This window comes from Mandrillus leucophaeus, unplaced genomic scaffold (genome assembly GCF_000951045.1).
Source record: "Mandrillus leucophaeus isolate KB7577 unplaced genomic scaffold, Mleu.le_1.0 Scaffold1878, whole genome shotgun sequence".
NCBI lineage: Eukaryota > Metazoa > Chordata > Mammalia > Primates > Cercopithecidae > Mandrillus > Mandrillus leucophaeus.
The window spans coordinates 143,401-167,712 of NW_012101896.1; the positions used below are offsets into that span (position 1 = coordinate 143,401).

Genomic DNA, 24,312 nt, shown 5'->3' on the forward strand with positions numbered 1-24,312 from the left:
GGGGTGGGAAACAGCAAACTCCAAATAACCATGCACTGCACTTGATTTCTGTGTTTACTTCCTGTCTTAAAAACAAACGAATGAATAAACGAACAAACAAACAAACAAACACATGTTCTTTCACTTATTTCCACCCTATACCTCCTTCCCCTTTTGCCATCTGCAGTACCAAAAAAATCTAGGAATTACTTGTCTTCCATCATCATGGAAGCAGGAAAACTTGTCTTCCTTGTGTTGCAAGCAAATAAAACTCAAAAAAAAAAAAAAAAAAAAAAAGAGTTGTACAGCAAAATAAACTTTAGATCTCGATCAAATTTTAGGAAATCAGGGATTTTCTGGAGGGAGTGCTTCCAGGCCTCAGCAAATTGTCCTGTTGTCCTACTGGTTTGAGCCATAAAGATAGCTCAGGCTGCTACCAAGCAATGATAGGAGATTTGTCAAAGGTCAGGGGCATCTTCACTTAGAATCCCTCCATGGTTATCAAAATGTGAACCCTGAATATCTGAGACAGGTCTCAGTTAATTTAGAAAGTTTATTTTGCCAAGGTTGAGGACAGGTACCTGTGACACAACCTTAGGAGGTCCTGAAGATATGTGCCCAAGGTGGTCAAGGCACAGCTTGGTTTTACACATTTTAGGGAGACATGAGACATCAATCAACACATGTAAGAAGAATATTGGATCAGTCTGGAAAGGCAGGACGACTCGAAGCGAAGGCCAAAGGCAGGACAAGTTGAAGCAGGGAGGGGGCTTCCAGGTCATAGGTAGATAGATAAGAGAGAAATGGTTGCATTCTTTTGAGTTTCTGATTAGCCTCTCCAAAGGAGGCAGTCAGATATGCGTTTATCTCAGTGAGCTGAGGGATGACTTTGAATAGAATTGGAGACAGGTTTGCCCTAAGTAGTTCCCAACTTGACTTTTCCCTGTAGTTTAGTGATTTTGGGGCTCCAGATTTGTTTTCCTTTCACAAGGATAAGACAAGGATAAGACAAATAACTGCTACAAGATTGAAAGTGAATGCAGCTAAGAAGAGTTGCAGACTGAGGTAGCAGATTTAGAAGACTGGCCTAATTGGCGTTTCTGAAGTGGAGGCGTGGGAGGATGGCATCCTGGAGGAAGACAGCAGTTAGGAAGGACTTGGATAAAGACAGTCTCCTTATGTCCATCTCCTTTGCACCCTCCCTTCCCTACTCCCATAGCCCCAGACCTCTTCAGACACGTGGGAATTAATCTTTGCGAAAGGCCTGAAGATTTTTTTTTCCCCAAGGAGTTTGAAAGGCAGCCTTCTAGTCTTGCCCTACAGGCCTGGATAACGTTGGTCTCTTAGGCAAGTACCAGTGGTCAAGGAGATCTGCTATAGTAACTCTGCAGCCTGGGGTTTAGGATCAATGGTATGTTGGGAAGTGTTTAACAACTGGCTTCTCAGGGGAAAAAGTGGGATTTGTAGCATTTGCCAATTTCTGTCATGTAAATGTTAAATACTCCCATCATGGCCAATTTCAAGCTGCTAATGTGACACCAAACCTGGAGTTGGGAAGTGATATACACAATCTGCTCTTGAGAGCCAGTGCCAGCCTGTTCCAGCACACTAATGGACTGGGGGCCACCTACAGGCCTTTTTTTTTTTTTTTTTTTTTTTAATAGTTGAAGTTTTCTGTGGGATTCTTAAGGGAAGAACTAGGGCTACTGAGTGGAAGCTTCCAAGAATGTTGGCTTCCACAAATCACACTGGCAAGATGGCCAGGGGTGAGTAGCTAGTAGGCTCAGGACCTGGGAGTTGACAGAAACCTAGCCTTTGGCTCTGGTCACATGATGACTTGTTTTTTGCCCTAAAAATGTGGGTGGCTGCCAGATTTCAGCCAAGGGGCGGAAAGCAGGGTGTATGACAGATAGATCATGAGTGCTGGGCTATATTTCCGGCAGGAGAAGTTATGTAGGACCTCTGAGGCACAAGCAACATCCACCCCGCTCATCCTCCCTCTGACTTCCTCTCCCTGTCTGCCATTCCAGGCTGTGCTGTAGCCCCCTTGCACCCCACCAGCCTTGAGTCATGCCTTCTGCCACCTCCTTGTCCAGGTTTGTCATCTTTCACAAAGATCAGTGCATTGATAGCTTCCTCTCCTCTCCAAGCCTTCTGCAGGCCTCACCCCTACCAGCCCAAGTCATGGCACACATACAGAGGGGGTGATCTTCCTGGACCTCACCTCTGATAACTCTTGTCCCTCTGCCTTAGGCCCTCTCCATGGCCCCCTGCAGCCTAGAAGACAAAGTTTAGTCTCCTTACCCACCTATTGAAGCTCCGTGCTAACCCTGCTCTTGACACTCCAGTTTCCTGACATGTTCCTCTCCTTCGTGTTTTCTGCTTGATAACGTCTCAGATATCTGTTTCTTCTCCAAACTAAGCCCCTCACTTTCACCATATCCAGATCATTGCTTGCTCTTATCTTATGGGAACTTTGCCCAGGATAATATCACTTAGAACTTCTCTATGAACCCCCTCAGTATTTCCTGGGCAAGCCCCACTGCTCAAAATGTACCAACATAATCCCACTTGTCCCTTCCCAGGTTAATTTCATTCAGTTTGTTCCAAGCTAACCCCCTAAATATGTTTCAGCCCAACTTAACCAAGGCTTTCCCATTTTCCCGGGTTTTCACTAGTATGTCACATAGAAATACTTTGGTTTCAAGCAGCAGAAAAACCAACTCAGATTGAATTTAAACAAAGAGGTTTTGTTGGCTCATGTAATAAAAAGAGTCAAAGCATTGGCCTGGGCAAAGCATTCATGACTAAATCCTCAAAAGTAAATGCAACAAAAACAAAAATTGACAATTGGGACCTAAATAAACTAAATAAACAGCAAAAGAAACTATCAATGGCTGGGCGTGGTGGCTCAAGCCTGTAATCCTAGCACTTTGGGAGGCTGAGGTGGGGGAATCACGAAGTCAGGAGATGTAGACCATCCTGGCTAACACAGTGAAACACCGTCTCTACTAAAAACACAAAAAATTAGCCAGGTGTGGTGGACAGCGCCTGTAATCCCAGCTACTTGGGAGGCTGAGGCAGGAGAATGGCATGAACCTGGGAGGCAGAGCTTACAGTGAGCTGAGATTGTGCCACTGCACGCCAGCCTGGGTGACAGAGTAAGACCCCATCTCAAAAACAAAACAAAAACAAAAACAAAAAAAGCTATCAGCAGAGTAAGCAGACAACTTACAGAATGGGAGAAATATTTTCAAGCTATGCATCCAACAAAGGACTAATATCCAGAATCTATAAGGAACTTAAGTCAACAGTAAACAATCCCATTAAAAAGTGGGCAAAGGATGTGAACAGGCACTTTTCAAAAGAAGATACACAACTAACTGAGAAGCATATGAAAAAATGCTTATCATCACTAATCATCAGAGAAATGCAAATCAAAACCGCAATGAGATGCCATCTCATACCAGTCAAAATGGCTATTACTAAAAACTCACAAAATAACAGGTGTTGGCAAGGCTGTAGAGAAAAGGGAACACTTACACACTGTTGGTGGAAATGTAAATTAGTTCAGCCACTGTGGAAAGCAGTTGGAGACTTCTCAGAGAACTGAAAATAGAATTACCATTTGACCCAATAATCCCAAAGGAAAATAAATTGTTCTACCAAAAATATACCTCCACTCGCATGTTTATTGCAGCACTATCTGTAATAGCAAAGACTCACAGAATCCACCTAGGTGCCCATCAGCAGTGGGGTCAGATAAGAAAATGTAGTACATATACACTGTGGAATACTACACAGCCATAACAAAGAATGAAATCATGTCTTCTGTGGCAACATGGATGCAGCTGGAGGTCACTTTCCTAAGTGAAGTAATGCAGAAACAGAAAACTGCATGTTCTCACTTATTGGTGGGAGCTAAACACTGGGTACAAATGGACATAAAGATGGAAACAATAGCCACTGGGGACCCCGAAGGTGGGGAGGGAAGAAGAGTGGCAAGGGTTGAAAAACTTCCTATTGGGTACTATGTTCACTATTTGGGTGATGGGTTCAACTGAAGCCCAAACTTCAGCATCATACAATATAGCCATGTAACAAATCTGCACATGTATCCCCTGAGTCTAAAAAATAAAATAAAATAAAATAAAGTAAAATAAAATAAAATAAAATAAAATAAAATGTAAAAGGTAATTCTAGCTTCAGGTGAAGCTTGATCCAGGAGTTCAAACAATGTAACTGATATTTAGTTCCTCTTGGTATGTTTCTCAGTTCTGTTGCTATAGTGTTGAGTACATTCTTGTCTGCCTCTTCCCACATTGATGGCTTCTGAGATTACATGCTTTAGGATCGACTTCAATATTGAAGAGATAATCTGTTTCAAGATAGCTTAAATTAAATACTGGAAATAGAATTTCATTTGTCCTGATCGGCTGACTGTGGTCATGTGCCTATTCTTGAAACAATCAATTACTGTGGGCAAGATGAATGCAGACTGTGTTAAATAAATATAAGCCCATATTGGAGTTGAGGGTGAGGGCACTCAGAATGCACCCCAAAGCTTGTAAATTCATGGTACTGGGTGGAAGGGGGAAGCAAGGAACAGATTGCTGGGGAGTCATTCAACCAACGTCCACTCTACTCACTCGACATCTTCTAAGCTAACCCTATTCACTTTCCAGGTGAATCCTATGTGGTCCTTGCCAGGAGCCATGGCTCTTTCACCAGGTGGTAGCCCATTCAGGCTCTCCTCAAAACACTCCATCATATGACCAGGATGAAACTATGCTGATAAATGAATTCACCATAAAGAATGGAATTTTGCTGATAGCTCATCATGTTCCTTTATTCTCTGACTTGAGTGACTTGCTTTTTAAATGGCGCACTCAATGTCTCAATCCAATAAAATAAAGCACAAATGTGAAATTTCAGGAAGTGTGACAGACCGATGGAGAAGACACTTTTGGAGTTCTTTCATTGTACTCTCTTCTTGCTTTCTCTGCCTATGGGTAAGATTGGACATGATGTCTCCCCAGCAGAGGAGGAGGCTTGGTTTCCTGTGCCAGAGGGGACAAGGAATCCATGTTGATGGCTTATCATTCTTTGAATTAGAACCTGTTATCTGAGTTCTGAGATTTGAGATCCAAGTCCACCTGATTGCTGGTTTTTTCCTGCCACCTCCTTGCCAAAAAACTATCAACAGAGTAAGCAGACAACCTACAGAATGGGAGAAATATTTTCAAGCTATGCATCCAACAAAGGACTAATGTCCAGAATCTATAAGGAACTTACAGATTCTTGCTCTTATCTCTGCTGGGAGGCTGACTTCTGCAGACTGACTCCCCAGGCTCCTTGCCATTTCACTTCTGATTGGCTTGGCTGATTGGAGACACTAGTAAGAGATTGGGGATGGGAGATGAAAGAGTTTAGGACATTTTTGCTCCGTTCTTTCCCTGTTCCAGCATCACTTCTCTGGCACTGACTGTGTTCCCCATAAATACAACTCCCACCAAGCTACAGGAGCATGATTTCCTTCCCTTGTTCCTTTAGTCTTGGGGTATTGATGCATTTCTTGTTGTTTCTAGTTTCTGCATGCCACATCATATCTTGTTTGATTTCTTAAATCTGCCTGCCTCTTTGGGTAGCATACCCTCCCCAGGCAAGGCAGTGACCTGAGCCTGGGCTGTGGCATTGGGTGCTGCCACTGTCTTGCTGTGCAACTTTGGATATTTCTCTGCCTTTCTTTGAGCCTAAGTGCTTCCATCCAGCCAGGAGGGACTGAATTTCATGACTTCTTCTCATCACCCTGAAAGTTCTATGTTTCTAAGTGTCAAAATGGCACTATTGTTTTAGGGGTGGAGTTGGCCCCTTTCTGACCTGGTATTTCCCTTTTGGGGCTAGAACCTTGTCTCTGAAGGTGACTCACAAAAAAGAATTCAAAGCATTGCGAGCCTAGCATAAGTGCTAGCTCTCTCAAGGGTTCATATTGAAGGGGACACTGGAAGCTTTCTTGAGAGAAAGCGTAGGCAAGCTGAGCCTCTGCTTCATTATCTGGGAAATGGGTATAAAATGTGAGTGCCTCTGACCTCCTTTGCTGTTTGGGTTAAATGAGATAGTATGTAAAAAGTGCCTGAAACATTCACAGTGCTTGTATGAGAAGGCAGTGGTTATTATGCTGATGATTACACCAAGAATTGCCATCTGTTTGTTTTAAGGAATCAAGGTGGGATGCCCATTGCCTGCTTTTTTTTGGAGTTCACTATTAGGTTTCTCTTTAGCTGAATTTTGGGAGAAGGCCACTAGGCTCTCTCTTCTGTTGTTTGTGGCTTTGGGGGTTGCTGTCTCCGCCTTATGGCACTCAGCCCAGTCTTGGCTGCTGCTGGCTTCAGGGAGTGGCTGGGGCTAGGAGCTGACAGGATGCATAGGTCCAGAGTATAAAGGAAACCAGGAGCAGCTGGAGGCAAGTCGAACGAAGGCTGGGTGACTGGAGCTCCAGCCATGGTGCCCAGCTTCCTCTCCCTGAGACTCTCCTGCTTGGGCCTGTGGGCTTCTGGGCTGATCTTGGTCTTAGGCTTTCTCAAGCTCATCCGCCTGCTGCTGCGGAGGCAGAGGTTGGCTAAGGCTATGGGCAACTTCCCAGGGCCTCCAACTCACTGGCTCTTTGGACATGCCCTGGAGGTATGTGGAGGTCGGGGGTTGGGGAGAAAGAAAACATCCTCCCTTCTTTCAGAGAATCAGGTCTAATTCCTAGGGTGCTGTGGAGAGAGACTTCAAACTTGGGCAGGGGGATGATGTCCTGGGATCCATGGCTTCCATTCAGCTTTCCCACTGGAATTTCTCCTTCACTCCAGCCTTTCAAGCTGACTTCAGAAGTGGGGGCAACTTCCAAGTCAGGGCTCAAGCATGCCACAGACGCCTTCTCTTCATTCTGAGGCCCGAAGTTCGGACCAGGTTCTGCTAAAGGCTCAGCAGTGACAGAAAGGCAATGGCAGAAATCCAAAACCTCTGAATAGTCCATAGAAGTAGGCAATCCGTTGAGAGCTCAGTCAGCATCCGCGTTGTTGTGTGTAGTGTAAAGATTTCCATTTATAAGGCAGGAAATGAGAGGGAGCATGAAGATGAGTACCACCACATGACAGGCTTCACCGAGTGTCTAGGTGGTTGGTGTCCCCAAAGGCAGGGCTCTCCCGGCCATGCCTATGGGTGGCTCAGGAGCTGTGATACCTTCCCAGGTTCAGATCATGGTTCATCTTCCTGTTACTCCAGGAACTGAGTAACTCCTATTACTCCAGGGTGAAAACTACCTTAGCCCCTGCTCTTAGGAAGACCTCTTAGTTTCCTACTGTCATGGGGATCTAGACCAGAGGTTTCTAATTAGACACAGGGCAGGGAATTGGAATCAACTGGGAGAAGCAAATTCCTGGACCTCCAATCCCTGGAGATTCTAATTTGTCAGATTGGAGCTAGGAGTTTACATTTAAAAACCTGTCTAAGTGTTAGTGTTTTGATCTGCAGCCAGCTTGGGGAACCCAGGTAGAGATGCCAGAGACTTTTCTTTCTTTCTTTCTTTCTTTTTTTTTTTTTTTTTGAGATGGGGAGTTTTGCTGTGTCTCCCAGGCTGAGGTGCAATGGCGCAATCTTGGCTCACTGCAACCTCTGCCTCCCAGGTTCAAGCAATTCTCGTGCCTCAGCCTCCCAAGTAGCTGGGACCATAGGCATGTGCCACCACACCTGGCTAATGTTTTCACTTTGTAGAGATGGGGTTTCACTATGTTGGGCAGGCTGGTCTCAAACTCCTGACCTCAAGTGATCCACCTGCCTCGGCCTCCCAAGGTGCTGGGATTATAGGCGTGAGCCACCGCACCCGGCTGAGATGCCAGAGATTGAGGCTCAGAGTGAGGCAAGTTCCTTCTTCTACCTCCTGAACCCACTTTCCTCATTCTCAGTCTCGGCGGGGGGCACTGCTTCTCTTCCTTGATTGACGCTAGAAATGAGCTTGACCTCTAGGCTTATTCTTGCCCTGACAGATAACCCTGTAACATGCATCCGGAAGACATCCAGGAAAGGAAAGGGTAGGTCAGAGAGATGAATCAGACCTAGGCCTGGGGTTCAAAGAGCTTATAGTCTGAGGGGAAAACAGACACCAGAGCCTTGCTCCAGAGCTGGGCGAGGTTCCTCCCCAGGATTCTGCCTTAGCCCCATTCTTTTTGTCTCAGCACTTGTCCTGTTGGGTTGTTGTCTTCTGTTTACCTGTTCATCTTCCCCACTAGGCTGTGGCTTCTGGAGGATGGAGATCTGATCTGATTCATCCCTGTACCCTCAGGGTTCAGCATAAAGCCTAGTGTAGTGTAGGCATCACTGAATGAACCAGTAGTGAATGTTGGAGAGTAGGGAGAGTATCCACAGAGGAGAAAGCATGATGGAAAAGAAAAGCACAGGGACCAGGAAGGCTTGGGAGAGGGTTTGCTAAGTACACAGGAGGGCCAAGGGAAGGTTGAGGTCTGACACTAAAGCGGTACAAGAGGTATTTAGAGAGAACTTTCTCCCTTTCTTCTTGTTCCCTTTCCACTTCTACCTGCCTTCGTCAAATTGTGTTTGCCCTCAGCCAGGGGCTTCTTTAGGACAGGGACCTTGCACCTTCACCTCCAGGTCAGAACTGGCTGTTTTCTTTCCCCCAACGGCCCCCACCCCCACCTTGAGAGTATGCAGAGGGCCTGGAACACAGCCTAGCTTTGGCTTCTTGGCTCTAACACAACTGTCTGAAGGGCCTTCCCTTGGCATCAGGTTGAGCAACAAAGGCTGGAGGGGTGACTACTTGTGAGAACTACAAAGGTTTCCTGGGGAACCATTGCAAACACAACTTCTGCAGTCCTCCAGGGTGTGGCGCCTCTCTTCTCCCTTGGATTCATACCTGAACTTGAGAAATGGGGAGGGCAGAGAGGGGATTATTTTCCCTAATGTAAAAACGAGGACATTGAAGTTCAGAGGGTGCAAAGTATTTGTCTACGTCTGTTTAGTAGCTCAGGAGTTAGGTCAAGACTGGGCCCAGGACTTCTGCATTTTAATTCATAACATTGTGAGTCCATAAAAGGTTACTGCAAAGTTGATTCTTAGGCCCAGCAATGATGGGAGTAGGAGGGGGAGGAAAACTAGTGGGTAAAGGGACTGGGGGCGGGGAAGAGCTGTCCATCAGGATTAATTTCTCCTTCTTGGTGTCCAATTACAGTCTGGAGGCCTTGGTAGCATCTACCTGTCATCCTCCTCAATTCTCAGAATGTGTCTTCTGGAGATGGGGACATGTCCTATTCTTCCAGGGTCCCCCTCATTCCAGTCTAGGAACCAGGGAGGACTTTGCATGTAGTAGGTGCTCAGCTGTATTGCTGGCCTGAGGTTGGAACCCTTGAAAGAAGCCAACAAATCTGGTGTGTGTGTGTGTGTGTGTGTGTGTGTGTGTGTAGAATGTCAGCTCCCAGACCAAGGAAATGAGATTCTCTGAGACTGCAGAGGCCTCTTTCCCAGCGATGCCGTTTGCTGTGACAGTGCCCTTGACCTTGTACTGTGTAGTGAAGACAGGGCTGTGGCTCATTTTCATTCAGTAAACATTGATCACAGGCCTTTGCTGTGCCTGGTTAGCTAAGACACTTTACCTCTCTGTGCTTCTGTTTCCCTGTCAACAAAGTGGAGATAATCATTTTTACCTTACTGGGTTAGAAGGGGTTAGAAAGAGATAAAGTATAGGCATTTTGGGCAGATAAACGTCAGGTATTAAATCATTGTGGAGGGATTCTTGCTACAAAACACCCTGGGGCATTTGCTTTCTTCATCACCTTCCTTCTTCTCAAATCAACCCAGTCTTTGTGAGCCAGATACGGTCCCTCTTTCCTAAGCAACCAGCAGTGTCTGATCAACAACTCTGGGTCTGGTCCTATGCTGAGGCCAGAGGATGAAGAATCAAGACAAAGAGGTTGCCTCAGAGGAACTAGGTCTGTAGGAGAGATGAATAACACAGGACAAGTGTTACCAACCCTTAGGCCTAGAGAAGGGCTCCTCTCAGCGTGAGGAGTCAGGGAGGTCCAGGGAGGTGATGATGAGGCACATCCTCAAAGATCTGGAGGTAGAAACCTGTGGCAGGAAGTGCAGAAGAAAAGGCAGAAGGTGCTATCTGTGCAGAAAGGCACACAGCCTGGAAAAAGCAGTGTGTTTAGGAAATTAAATTGTCTTTTGGGGTCTAGGACATACCTGTGTTAGTAGCTGAGCAGTTCTGCAGTGGTGACAGGGAGGACAGAATGGAGAGGATGAAGCTGGAGGTGGACAGGGATGTCACACAGATCCTTGAGGCCAGGTCAAAAGGCTTTACCTTATTCTGAGGATGATGGGGAACGATGGAAGGAATTTAAGCAAGGGAGAGACAAGCTTAGACTTATGTTTTAGAAAGATCACTTTGGCTTCAGGGTGGTAAACAGACTGACAGAGGGCAAATAGGAGGCAGGGAGGCTAGGGTGGAGGTGATCCAGGCCTCCACCTTGTGTTGGGGAGTGAGCCAGTGGGCTGGAGGGAAGTGGAAGGTAGAGCAGGCCAGGTCTTGGCATGGGTGGGCACAGGAGAGAGAGGCATCGAGACCTCCACCGTAGCCAGATGTGAGGGTCAGCGAGGGCCCCTCCATGTAGCAGGAGAAGGAAAGAAAGATTGCCCTTGGAGCTCTGTTAATTGGAGGCATCAACACAGCTGGATCAGAGCAGAATCTGGCAAAACTCATCAAAAGAGAGCCATAAGACTGGACTGTAAACAGGAGGAATGCATTTTTTATATCAATTTTAAAATGTGGGCATCTGAGACCCAGGAAGAGGAGGCTCAGTGGCGGGCAGCCCTGTCAGTGCCTGGGTATGGAATCCTTGAGTACTAGATTTGGAGAACTCTGTGGCAGAGTCTCCTCCCATGACCTGCTACATCTGGCTCTTTTCACTCTGGTTTGCTAATTTCAAGGTAAAAATCACTCAGTGGGCCTGCAGAGGGGAGGGGCTGCCTCCACAGGACATCCCTCTTCATATTGATATAAACAATGGAGAAAACGACATTCCGTATTCCTGGCTAGTTTTGGGGTGGGTGATGGTTCCATCCCCAGGTTCAGTAGGAGAGGCAGATTTTGGGGACAAACGTGTACGAAGATGTGTATGAACATGGGTTTGGAAATGCTGGGTCTGAGGAATCTGGAGGGTGTCATGCAGAGAGTTCCGGGGGGTTGATTATGATTCTGGACCTCAGGAGACAGGTAAACTGGAAAGAGCTGTCAACTGAGAAATTGTTGGTAGGTAGATGGCACAGGAAACCACAGAAGCAGGTGAGAGCTTTCAGGGAGAAGATGCAACAAGGGAAGTGGCCAAGGACTGGTTCTGGAGGAACAAACAGTGGGTGAGGAGCTGCCCAGGGGGGCCACTGGGAGAGAGGGGAGGGCATCCAGGAGACATGCACGAGAGATGGGAGTCATCTGGGCTCAGCACCGGGGAGGGTGCTGGATTCCTTAGCAAGAGCAGCATAGGAGAGGTGGGGCTGTCGCAAGGAATTGGAAACAGTAGTCACAGTTCTTTAGAGAAGTTAGATTATGAAGGGATGAGGAAATAAGGTGTTAGCTGGAGGAGGAAACTGAACCAAGGGAGGTTTGGTTTTGTTTTCCTTCTTTCTTTTCTTTTTTTTTTTTTTTAAAGTGAGAGACTTGAACAAGTTTTGAATGAGGATGGGAGGGAGCCTACAGAGGTGAGGTCTGTGATTTAAGAGAGAGGGGCTGATTGATAGGTGAGGTACGTTGTGGGGAGGGTCGGAATCCAGAGGGACTGGTCTTGGACAGGCCCTGCATGCTCCTCTCCTGAAACAGAAGTAAACAGAGAGGCTGGGCGCAGGTGGAGTGGTCCTTCAGGTCTGCCAGCTGACTTTTTGGGTTTTCTTATCTGATGGGTTCTATTTTCTCTGGGAAGTAGAGCAAGGGTGATCTGCCAGGAGTGAGGAGGGGAGAGGTAGAGGGGGCAGTTGAAAGAAAAGTTTTTGAGAAGCAGATTGTGGCTGATGCCATGGGGCTTTCCAGAAGGCATTTCTGCTGCTCTTTGCTGAAATGTCACCTTAGAGAGGCCTTCCTAGCCCACTCCCATCCATAGTGGCAGCCCTGCCCCTTACTCTGCTTTTTTTCTTTCGGGAGTTGTCACTACCTGAAATCGTACTCTTGGCGTATTTGATTCTTGTTTATTTTCTTTCTCCCCGCTTGGAATGTATGCTGGTGGGGCAGGGCTTTGTCTTGCTCACCGCTGTAACCCCAGAAACTAGCACTGTCTCTGGCTCAATGCCCATGTGTTGGAAGAGTGGATGAATCTCTCGGGGGGACCCAACTCTGGGCAGCAAAGCTGCCCATGCAGACTGACAACAGATGACTGCATCCTCTTGGACTCTTGGGCATTTCTTGGGTCCCTGCCCTCCTGCCTTTTTAATTGTTTGGATGCTTTCCTGCATTCCTCCTCTCACCTGATTGGGTGCTCCTGAGTCTGGAGTTCATCTTTGGATGCTGAAGACAGGGAGGGTGTTGGGGGCAGAGCACAGGCTTTGGAATCTAAAGACTGGGGCATGATGCTAGTTGTGTGACTTTGGACAAAGTCCATCATCACTTCCTAGCCAAGGCATGGTGGCTAGAGAGTCCTGGTGACCACACTGATCTCACCCAAAGTCCTTTGCTCCTTCTATTGAGCTAGGGGTTCTTTCTGTATGTTATCTGTTCACATGTACATGTGTAATCGTTCATTTGTCTTTGAAAGGGAGGATGGAGGATGAAGTCATGTTTGTCACCAGCATGGGAGGAATGTTCCCTGCTCCCTGGGGCATTTTGCATTTGATCCCCTCTTTTCAGGCTCTCCATGGCTCTGTTCAACCTCATGGCTGAATCCCCAGTGAGTTTGTGTACATTGAGTCTGCTTTTCCCACTGATTTTTATAGTTATTTCAGAGATGCTACTTCTACTCCCTTTTGGTTGGTTTTTCTTGGCTTCTAGCTCTTTAGCTTTATTTAAAAACTTGGCAGTGGCTTGGACTCATGCACACATGGAGCCCTGGTAATCTTGGGTGTGGGGAGAGGGACCATAGTAGGGAGACAGCCGAGACCAGGGCACCAAAGGGCACCTAAGGGTGTCCATCCTGGAGGAGAGCAGAACTAGGGGGTTCTAGCTCCCCACTCCCAATCCCTGCGGGACTTCCCTGGGCAGTGGGAGCCTGTGTGGTCCCAGAGGGAGACCCATGGGGAAGGCTATGGGCAGGTGGCTTTCTCTTTAGCGACTAAGATGCCTTTTGAAGAATTAAGACTGTCCAAAGATGGTTGGGGTGTTTTGAAAAGAAGTTGCCTGTCACTAGAGATGTTTGAGCACTTGGGCAGGGATTCTTACCAGGTGTAGGTGCTGGGCAGGCACCCTGTGTGCTGGGAATCCGAGACTGACATGACCTGCCTTGAGGGAACAATGACATGCTGCCGAAAAGGAAACCTCTTCATCTTTCGCCTCCGTCATCTTTGGTTTTTCGAAACTCTCATCCCCATTTTGTGAGCCAACTTATTTTTGTTCTGAAGCAGCCCCCTGGGGCACTGCAGCTGCAACACACTGGTCAAGGGTAGCTTGTTTCTTGGACACTGGCCCACTGAGCTTCAGGTCAACTGGCTGATGGCTTGAGCAGGCTTGCTAACAAGGGCTGCAGAAAGAGCCTAAGCCAGGATCCCTGGTCTCCCTTAACTCACACTGGATGAGTAATCCAGTTGTGTAATCCTGAGCTGGGACACTTACAGGGCTGGGAGGTCTGGGACAGGAAGAGAACAGAGCATGAAGATAATTCCCTTTGGTCTTTGTACTGCACATTTCCACCTATAAAAAGAGGTCAGGGTTCCACTAGGCAATGTTGAAATCCCTTTCCCATCTGATTCTTGGAGCAAAGCTTACTTTAGACTCTTGGGAAGCAGAGAGGAGAGTGGTGACATATGCTTGCTCTACCCAATCCTTCCTGTGATTTATTTCTGGTGAGGTCAACAAGGAGTGCCAATGTGAGGGTGGGAGGTGAGGCTGGGAAGCTGGGATCAGTGAATTATCTTCATGCCCTGTTCTCTTCCTGTTCGCATCCAGTTGTGTAATCCAGAGGAACTGTCCAGGCAGCCACGTGTACCCCACAGGGAAGACGCCTCAGCCCTCTTGAGGGGCCGCAGCTGCAATAGTGGGACCAGGTGCTGGGAGCTGTCCTCCCTCTTACCAGGCTCCTGGGGTAATCAAGGCAGGCGCCTGGCAGGTGCTTCTAGTTCTCTAGCTTTATTTAAAAGTTTGGCCATGGCTTGGGCTCATGCACACGTTTTTTATTTATTTTAGATTTATTTATTTCTTAAATAAATCTAAAGAGCTAGGAGAAAGTCGGGCACAAGGAGGCAGTGACAAGCTGGCTGCGACCTTGATCAGGGCACAGGCTGTGAATGTGGTCAGTATGAGACCAGGGTCTTGTGCAGAGGTGCACAAGCATAACTGATAAGGAGGGGAGTGAGGCTCGGATGAACCAGATCAGCCAAAGGCTCCTTCCGACCCTGAGATCCTATGAGTCTGGCTTTTTTGTGATGTAAGCCTTTCTTTGACCCATCCAATTGGGCTTTCTGGACCTGGTAGGGATGGAGAGAAGGGGAATGGTCAGATGACCAGGAAGTTGGCGAGGAAAACCCAGCAGGGCAGATGGAAAAATAAGAGAGACACTGGGGAAAGGAGCACTTCCAGGGGTACCAGCCAGGAAGGAGGCAGGGATACCAGGTTTCCTCTTACCTGTGTGTGGAGATGATTTTTATCACTTTGTGTTCTTTTTGACATTGTGTACTCAAGGGCAGTGAAAACTCTTACAGTCCTGTTGGGTTGAACTCAGGATTCCAAGTTCAGAGGCAGTGAGGGAAGAGATCTATGGGATGATTACACACGACTCCACAGAGGGCCTAGGAGGGGAAGAGCCCTAGAGAAGGCACAGACGGGTGGCTGGAGGCCAAAATAGGCCCAATCCCATGAGCCCTTGGAGATAGTGGCTTGGGCCAGAAAGGATCCCTCGGGGCTACATTATCAGATGCCTGTGTCCTTCTTTAAGAATATTCCCTGGAAGATACAACATGGATGTCTTAGTCCTTTGTGTTGCTATAAATGAATACCTGAGACTGGGTAAAAGGTTTATTTGGCTCACAGTTCCACAGGCTGTACAGGAGGCATGGTCAGTGTCTGCTTCTGGTGAGGGCTTTAGGAAACTGCTATTCATGAGAAGGAGCAGGCATCACATGACAAGAGAGGAGGAAAGGAGAGAGAGAGAGAGAGAGAGAGAGGTGCCAGACTCTTTGTAACAAACAGTTATCATGGGAGCCAAGAGAACTCACTCAATCCTGCCAGAATGGCCCCAGAGCCATTCGTGAGGGATCCACCCCTATGATGCAAACATCTCCCACGAGGCCCCACCTCCAACATTGGAGATCACATTTCAAGATGAGATTAGGAGGGGGAAAATGTCCAAATTATTAAGGTTTGGATATTTTTCCCTTCCTAATTTGTGTGGATACCATAAACGAGTAGGTGGCAATTGTGAGAGAGAATTTTAGAGAGAAAAAGCAGGCCTAGCACAGGCTCAGGCCTCAACAGGAATTTTATGGGATTGTAACCTAACATCTCTATTCCTCAGGCTCACTCCTCTTCCCTAAAATGGGACCACTTAGAATTGTGAGGATTCAATCAGGTCAAAATGTAAGTAGCTTAAACAAGGTCTGGCACGCAACAAGTGCTTAATAAAGATTAGTCTTACTATGCCTCCTTACAAACTCCAGAGCTTGGACCTTTCCTAAGGCCCCTGGGCAGACCACTAGGAGTGTTAAGTGTATCTTTGAAAGACTCCCACTAAATGAGGAAAAATAGTTAAATACATTACATCCCTATAGTGAAATACTACACGACTGTTAAAAATATTAATGACAGTTAAGTGCACTAGCCTGGAAAGAAGGACAAGATATGCTTAATGAAAAAAGGCTGGTTTTGCAAAAATATTTATTATATAACTTTGTTTACTTAAAACACCTCTGGGTGAGTATATGTGGCTATAAAACCTCCAAAGGACATGTACCAACCTCTGGATGACCCATTCAAGCTCATCCAAGGTGACTGTCCCACCATGGGACACCTTCTGGAAGACACCGTGGTCTTTCCCACTCCAGCACTTTTGTGCTTGCTGTTTTCTCACCCAGAATGCTTTTCCTTTATGCTTCACACAGCCAGAGCCTCACCATCCTTCAAGTTTCACCTTAAATGTTGTCTCCAACAAGAAGCCTTCCAAGATCACCCTATCGAAGCAGGCCCTCCCTGTTAGTGTCTCTCATAGCACTGTTTTTATTCTCAGCAATCACTATTCTCTGTGATTATTTTACTTAATTGTCTACTTGTCTATTATCTGTCTTCTCCATAGAATGAAAGGGCAGAACTTGTCTGTCTCATTCCTCTGAGACGTTGAGAACAGAGACCTGTACATGTAGGCCCTCAATAAAAATGTGTTGAAAGATGCGGCAGGGGTGGAATTGAGGCTATTTCTCTATTGCACAATGAAAAATATTACCTTTATAATGAAAGAGCTTTAATGTGGAGAAGAAAGCACTTTCTGGCTGCAGTGCAGTGGAGAGTTGGTGGCAGGTGCCAAGTGGAAGCAGGTTGGCTAGTTTGGGGATGTTGAGCTAACCCCGGTGTGAGAAGAAGGTGACTTGGACTTAGAGCAGTGGTTGTAGGGCTGGAGAGGGCACTAGGCCTAGGAATGTTTAGGGGAAGGGAGTGCAGGAGAGGTAAGGAAGCAACCAGGGCCTGCCTGAGCAGCCTTCTCCCCTGCCCTCCCAGGAACTTGGGGTCTGGCTAGAGACAATGTGTTCCTGAGTAACCTTGACCTTCTGTCATCATTTCAGATCCAGCAGACGGGGAGCCTGGACAAAGTGGTGTCCTGGGCCCACCAGTTCCCATATGCCCACCCACTCTGGTTCGGACAGTTCATTGGCTTCCTGAACATCTATGAGCCCGACTATGCCAAAGCTGTGTACAGCCGTGGGGGTGAGGAGAGAGGATGGGACTCTCAGGAGAGTGTGGGGCTTCCTGAGAACAAAGGGCTCAGGGCACCATGTGAGGAGGAGGCCTGGGCCTGTGTACTAAGTCTGGGCGGCTGAGGTGCCCACCCTACTCATAAACAAGCCTTCTCTAGGAACCCCGGGTCCCTGCTTGACCTGATTGTCTCCTCCTGCAGACCCTAAGGCCCCTGATGTGTATGACTTCTTCCTCCAGTGGATTGGTGAGTGAGCACCTGCCTTCCCTGCCATGCCCACCTCAGACCCATGGTGACTAGGATCCTGCCCTGTCCTGCTCAATTGGTTATCCCAGATGGCCTAGTTCCCGGGTACCCATCCTAAGCTCAGCTCTCAGTGAGGAGACAGGGGAGGAGCAGGAGAACCCCCAGCTGTGGAGCCAAGGCATCTTCTCTGGCAGGGTCTGCCTTCTGTAGACAGGGCAAAGGTCCTGGAGAATGTGTAAGTGTGAAGAACAGTTTCCTGAAGGAGGTGGCACTAGAGTTGATCCAAAAGGAGATTTAAATAGGTGGTGCTGGCCAGGGCAAGGGTCTGAGGAAATGGTGTGGTGGTAGGACCACGGCTGGTCACCAGAGGCTGTGAGGCTGTCGGGGTGGCTGCAAGGTAGAGCCCAGCTGGGAGATGAGGCTGGGCAGGGAGGACAGGTCAGCCTTGACTGCCAGGATGAGGAGGTGATTTGATGTCGAGAGTAGGTGGGAGTCATTGAGTATTTTATTTTATTTTATTTTATTTTATTTTATTTTATTTTACTTTTTTCTTTTCAGAGGTAGTCAAGTTAAACCCACTGAGTGTTCTTTAGCCACCATATGCTTCTCCAAAGCTCCTCTTTTACTCATGATCCTATGGGGTCTTCAGTGTTTTCCTGGGAGCTGAGAAAGGGCAGGGCCAAGAGGGAGAACACATTCCCAATCCTATTTACTCACCGAGTACCACTGGGAAGTCTTTTTGCTTCTAACACTCTTCAGTTATCAATGGGAGGATAAAATTAGAAGGCAGACAGAAAAGGATCAGGAAAATGAAGAGGTGGTTTTGGAGGCAGGAATGCATTTCCATTGCTGGGTGTGTTGGGGTGGGGTAGGAAGGCTCCCACCTGAGGCCATGAAGCACGAACACAGTGGGCCATTCCCCAAGTCCTGAAGCTGTGGCGAGTCTCAGCAGCTGACAGTCAAGGCTCAGCAGGCTCCCCCCGCTTGACCGTCCCCAGGGGGATGTATGTCCTTTGTCTCATATCTGGCAATGTCATCTGACACAAGTTCCTGGACCCAGGATTTTTGGGTGCAGCTGAGAGGCAGAAGCTGAGTCATCCTGTCCTAAGGAAGGAGCTCACTCAGCCAAGAACTGCTGCCACCTGTGTCCTGAGGCCCTGGTAGCCTAGGGTGAGAGCGTGGAGGGCAATACTGGGTCACTTAGTGGCCCATCCTTGGAGGGTTCCAGGCTCAGGGATGGAGTTGGGTAGGATGTGCTTAGCCCCAGGCTGCCCCGGGTGGGGCGGTATCTCCTGGACTGACCAGCCCTCTCCCTCCTATCTCTTCCCCAGGGAGAGGCCTGCTAGTTCTTGAGGGGCCCAAGTGGTTCCAGCACCGCAAGCTGCTCACACCTGGCTTTCATTATGATGTGCTGAAGCCCTATGTGGCTCTGTTCGCTGAGTCCACACGTGTCATGCTGGTGAGCTCCCTGTGCCAGAGTAGTGGAGGCTGTTGGCTGCTGGGCTAGCCCCTCTCCACCCTGATTTTGTCCTGGGGAGAGCAGGTGGTGCTCTGCGGTGAGGAGAATAGCTGAGCCCCAAGACCTGTTCTGCCTGCAACAGCAGTGCCAAATCCCTGCATTGCTGACATGTGCCACATGCTGCCACTGAGTAGGTGCTGAATCTCTGAGTGTCCTGGCAGCCCGGTCCTGGTCTCCATCAGGAGACCCAGCCCTCTTTCCTCCCAGGCCAAAGGGTCTCTGTGAGAACTTACTAAGACTCCTGGCATAGCAGGTTTGAGGACTGCCTTTATTTGAGAGTACAGGGAAAGGCTTTCACACCTAAAAAGTGTCTCCTCACGTTCTGTCTACCACAACTGCCCAAAATTCTGTCAATACAACTCATCACTAAGAGGGATGTCAGAGGTCAGGCTCAGAGTCTCAGGGCTGGATAATCCCCAGGTTATCTAGGCTAGTCTTTCCCCTTATAGGAAACTCCTCTCCAGGATTACTTACACACACACTGTGCTGGGGAGCTCACCACCTCTCAGCCGTCCTACTCCCTTATAAGCTACCCTGACTGGGAGAAAACATCTGTGTGCGGTGCAAGATCTGCCTCCTGGTCCTGCCCTCTGAGCCTGTAGCCCAGAGGCTGCCAAATTGCTACCTACCCTACCCTGATATTCCAGCAGGGTGGAGGGCAGGACAGGGACTGGGAGTGGGTGAAGGGGGCTTGGTGGTGGAGGATAGGCTATGAGTCCTGGAGTGAAGCTTGTGGCATCCAGTCCAATTGACCCCCACATTGCCTCCTATCCCTGGACTCCAGGACAAGTGGGAAGAGAAGGCTATTTTGTGTGCTAACTTCTTCTGAAGGTAGAACCTGATTACCCTTCTGGGTTCCTGGATAGAGCAGGGAGAGCTGGGGGAGAAAGAGGTGGAAATGTAGGGGTGAACAGAGTTGGGACAGCTAGGAGAGCCAGTCCCTTGCTACTTGCCTTTGGATGGCAATACTCAGCTTCCAGATGCCATATCTCTCCTGCTGGTGAAGGAGAAAAGACTTCCCCAAACTTCATCACTTAAAAACTTTCCATTGTTTTCCCCTGTTTCTTGGCCCAAGACTGAACTCCTGAACACTTCAGGATTGACCTTGACCTCTCTTTGCAGCGTGAGCTCTAGGAGTCTCTCAGAAGCTCCTCCAACCTTGCTCGCTGTCTGCTCCCCTCAGGCCTTTGCTTGTGGTCAGACACCCTGCCTTTCTCTCTGGGCTCCTGAGCAGCCTCCAGCAGGGGCTAGGCACACAGCAGGGGTACAGAAAATGCTGAGCCGGTGGGGGAACTTTAGATCCACTTGAGGGGGACTGACCTTTAACTCCAGGGTCTGGAGTATGAAGCTTCATTACCATTTCTGTTTGTCATATGTGAGAATTCCCCTGCACAGGGTATCCAGGCACATGCCAGGTGCTATCAGGGCTGCAGAATGGAAGAGAAAGAGAAGCCAAGTTGCTGCCCGTGGGGTTTTCTGAGAGACAAATTCACATAACCAAACAGCGAGAGAAAATTACAGGATCGCGTGGTGTGAAGGCTGAGCGCAGAGGGAAGGAGTGAGGCTTGAATTGACTTTCTAAGGAGGGTTAAAATTCAGGCAAAGAGAGAGAGCTAGGCATTGTAGACTGGGTAACAATGTGAACACAACCCGAGGCAGGGATTAGAATATTTATTTTATTTTCACGTGATTCCATCTAGAGCTTGAAGCAACTTAGAGGACATTTATTCAATAAAATAATAAAATGCAAATGAAAAATAAGAGCCAGTGTGGAGTTTGGGAACTCTGTAATAAAATATTGCCCAGTAGTTATAGTTGAATGTCATATCTGGGCCTGAGCTTCCTGGTGGCCAAAGGGAAAAGGCACACACACACACACACACACACACACACACACACACACACACACACACTCACCTCATTAAACAATGCATGAACTTTGGTTGATTCATTCAACCAATGTGTATCAGCCCCGGTTTCTTTCATTCTGCTCAGTAGGGGAAACCAAGTTGGAACCTAAAGAACTATCCTTTGTAGGCATCTATGGGGGTCCTGAGAGTTGCAGAGGTGACCTTGTCTTTGATGGCTGTGTGCACATTCATCTCTAGGGTCCTGTACCTTCTTCTCCTACCAGTGAAGATGAGAAAGGGATGCAGAAAAATGGAACAAGATCCCTTAGATCTGAGTGTCCACACCATGTCAGGCCTGGCCCGGGCACTTGGAACCCTGTGGCCCTGACTCTTGAGTGTGTGGTGGTGGTGAGGGAAAACTGGGGCTGGAGTCTGCTTTCTTCCCAAATCCTGTTGCTGCCCATTCCCAGAATGTTCTGGTTGTGTTGCTGGCAGGGATGATCTGGGCAAAATGACTTATCTGACCATGTGCATCAAGGAGAGCTTCCGCCTCTACCCACCTGTGCCCCAGGTGTACCGCCAGCTCAGCAAGCCTGTCACCTTTGTGGATGGCCGGTCTCTACCTGCAGGTGGGATGGGTGGATTTAGGGGTGGAAATGGAGTCCTCTGCATGCTCCTCTGGCACCCTCTGTGCCTTTAGTCAAATATTTGCACTTTTGGGGAAGAGCTCAGGCTTTGCGTTCAGAGAGCCCTGGGTCTCAATCCCAGTCCCACAACATATTGATCAATTCTTCTACCTCTGAGCCTCCATTTCCACTTCTGTAAAATGGGGGATGAGAAGAGTATCTATGTTTCAAGGCTGCTGTCAGGATTAAAGAGACAATGTCCACCAAGGCTGCCATGTACCACCATGCAGATCATGCCCTGAAGATAACTAGAGAGCATCACTCACATAGACTATGATGCTGTGCAGTGTACAACCTGCACAACTGTATGTGGTAGCTTCATAAAGAGTGTTAAGCCTGTACCTGGTTCCTAGTAAGCACCTGGTGAATGATAGCTGTTACTGTTGGCAGTGTAATATTATGAATAATAATTTCCCAAGAGTCAGTCAGCTGAAAAGGTTTAATAGTTCCTTCCTGTTCTACCTCATGATGGAGGGGTTCATTCTCCCTTTATTCATTTCACAAATGTCTGTCAGGTGCTGCACCCAGTGCTGGGGTTACAGGAACTGGGCATGATAATCATCAAAGTACTGTGATGAGTCGGGTGTGGTCATGAACTCTCTGTCACTGGCAGTGGTCAGCAGGGGCTGGCACCCCAGGGGGCACTAGGGGAACTCTGACCTTATGTGGAGGTAGGCCTGGCTTCCTAGGACTATCTGGTCACCAACCTCTGTTCTGCCCACAGGAAGCCTGATCTCTATGCACATCTATGCCCTCCATAGGAACAGTGCTGTATGGCCCGACCCTGAGGTACCCTCTCCATGGGCTGGGAGATCAGACAGGGTGGGGGACTGGGAGGGTCACCGTCTGCCAGAACCTGGTGAGTGTTTAAGCAAGGCCTGTCTCCTCAGGTCTTTGACCCTCTGCGCTTTTCCACTGAGAATGCGTCCAAACGCCATCCCTTTGCCTTTATGCCCTTCTCTGCTGGGCCCAGGTATGGAGAGACCCAGTATCCCAGGCCCTCAGGACTGGGGAGGAGAGGGTGGATGACATCACAGGGGAGGCACTATTAGAAGGTACGCTGAATAAGGGGGAATCATGCTGGGTTTGTGGTGATTCTAATGCAGGAGCCTTCTTCTTGCAATTATCTTATTCCTGTCCCTGGGAAGTAGGTGGGATAGGTGAGTCATTCCAAGAGAGACCCCTATTCCAGACCCCCACCATGTGAATCTACCTAGTCTGGGACCCTGACCATGCTCTCAAGGTTTGTTTCATAAGCCCAGGTCAACCAATCTATCAGCAAGTTATTCATCCAAAAACAGTAATTGACTTTTGTTGGCTGCTAAGAGCACTGAATGCCGTCACTCTGGACGCTCCATTGCACAATGACTCTTTGTGCTGCTTGCTACAGGAACTGCATCGGGCAGCAGTTTGCCATGAGTGAGATGAAGGTGGTTACAGCCATGTGCTTGCTCCACTTTGAGTTCTCTCTGGACCCCTCACGGCTGCCCATCAAGATGCTCCAGCTTGTCCTGCGCTCCAAGAATGGCATCCACCTCCACCTGAAGCCACTGGGCCCTGGGTCTGGGAAGTAGCTCTGATGAGAATGGGGCCCTGGATGGCTCAGGCTGTGACGTCTCCCTGGGCACCACCCTCCCCGGGCTGGATGTAGAGGAGTTGGGGCACCCTGCCTTCAGAAGGCTTGTAGTTTAGAAGGGGACTAGGCATTACCATAGACAACTCCTAGAGGACAGTGCTATGTACAGATGTGTGTCTATAAATGTTTATCATTCATTTAGTCAACAAACATTTGGTGAGCACCTATTTGGTTCAAGAAACTTCATTTATCTCCTGTAATTGGCAAACTTAAAAATGCAGCAGAAACTTACATTCCAACCTTAGAGAGACTCATAGTGAACACAAGGAAAGTTTTGCCCTGAGATTCGTGGTTATGACTGGATACCACTGAATAGAAGAATGGCTTAGGGGATTGCCCCTTCACTGAGATGTGTTTCTTTGTTTAACTTTGTATGTGTGTATTTCGAATATAACAGACATAAGAAAAAATTGCCTAAACGAAGACTGTATAAAATAATAAATAATTCTGAAGCAAACTCTCTTGTAACCATCACTGAAGTCAAGAAATATGGGATATGGTATCACTGGTGTGTCTTCCGCTCCTCCTGAGATGTGTCTCTGTGGCACCCCTGCCGTTGTCAGTGTCTGTGTCTCACAGTCACGTGGTGCTCCAGGCATCCAGGGTTCAGCTGGGGAAGGTGGCCAAGTGGCATTAGAGGGGGGCTTCCTGGAGGAAAGGAACCCTTCTCCCCCACTTGAATCAGCTTAAATCAGGCCTTGAGAAGGCCTGGGAGGCTGGATGGGAGGGGGCCATTTTCCCACTTCTGTATGAAGGCAAGGAACCTGTAAGACACTCATCTGGGAGGAGCTTGAGCTGAGGCCTCTGATTCTGGCCTCTTTGACCAAGCCTTCATCATGAGTACTGACACTCTCTGAGAGTGTGTGTCAGTGTGAAAAGGAGCTAAGAGCTTTGGTGTGAGAAGCGATCGACAGGCTCCCTGTGGGAGGGAGATAGGAGGCTGGGGACTGGTGGGCACCAAAGATGGATTCCATTTAATTCTTCCGGTTCTCTAAGCACACTCTGCTGCCTCCTGTGATCCTGGGCATGTGTGTGGGTTGAATGTGGAGTGTGCAGTGGGCACATACAGGTGTCGCTGTGCCTGAGTGTGTCTATATGTTGTCATGGAATGTGCACAGATGTGCACTGACCCTGAGTCTTGCCCATTGCGTGGATTGAGCAGGGTCACTTTTTGGTCACTCATTCATGCCCTGTGGGATCCTGTGGTTAGAGCACCTCTCCATGGCTGACCAACCAGAATTCTGAGCCCCCACTGTCCTTTGTTCTCTGATCATGGCCAGCACAAGCCCTCGTGTGCCACCTG

General features: G+C 48.2%; 1 protein-coding gene across 1 annotated transcript; it reads left to right on the forward strand.

The window, feature by feature from the left end:
- Nucleotides 1-6,396: 6,396 nt before the first annotated feature.
- LOC105538235 (cytochrome P450 4B1) lies at nt 6,397-23,464 on the forward strand. Its single transcript, XM_011978040.1, has 9 exons — nt 6,397-6,660; nt 16,942-17,083; nt 17,274-17,318; nt 18,650-18,777; nt 19,622-19,647; nt 21,183-21,316; nt 22,098-22,162; nt 22,264-22,346; nt 22,764-23,464. Exons 1-9 carry the CDS (start codon nt 6,481-6,483, stop codon nt 22,945-22,947), a joined length of 987 nt encoding a protein of 328 aa, XP_011833430.1. The 5' UTR covers nt 6,397-6,480; the 3' UTR covers nt 22,948-23,464.
- Nucleotides 23,465-24,312: the final 848 nt, after the last annotated feature.

What these genes read in the sequence shown, in the direction of transcription:
- LOC105538235 (XM_011978040.1), top strand. Translation starts at nt 6,481, where the DNA reads ATGGTGCCCAGCTTCCTCTCCCTGAGACTCTCCTGCTTGGGCCTGTGG. An exon ending in TGGCCGGTCTCTACCTGCAG is followed by an intron (nt 21,317 to 22,097) that starts GTGGGATGGGTG and finishes TTCTGCCCACAG; the next exon opens with GAAGCCTGATCTCTATGCAC. An exon ending in CTGTATGGCCCGACCCTGAG is followed by an intron (nt 22,163 to 22,263) that starts GTACCCTCTCCA and finishes CTGTCTCCTCAG; the next exon opens with GTCTTTGACCCTCTGCGCTT.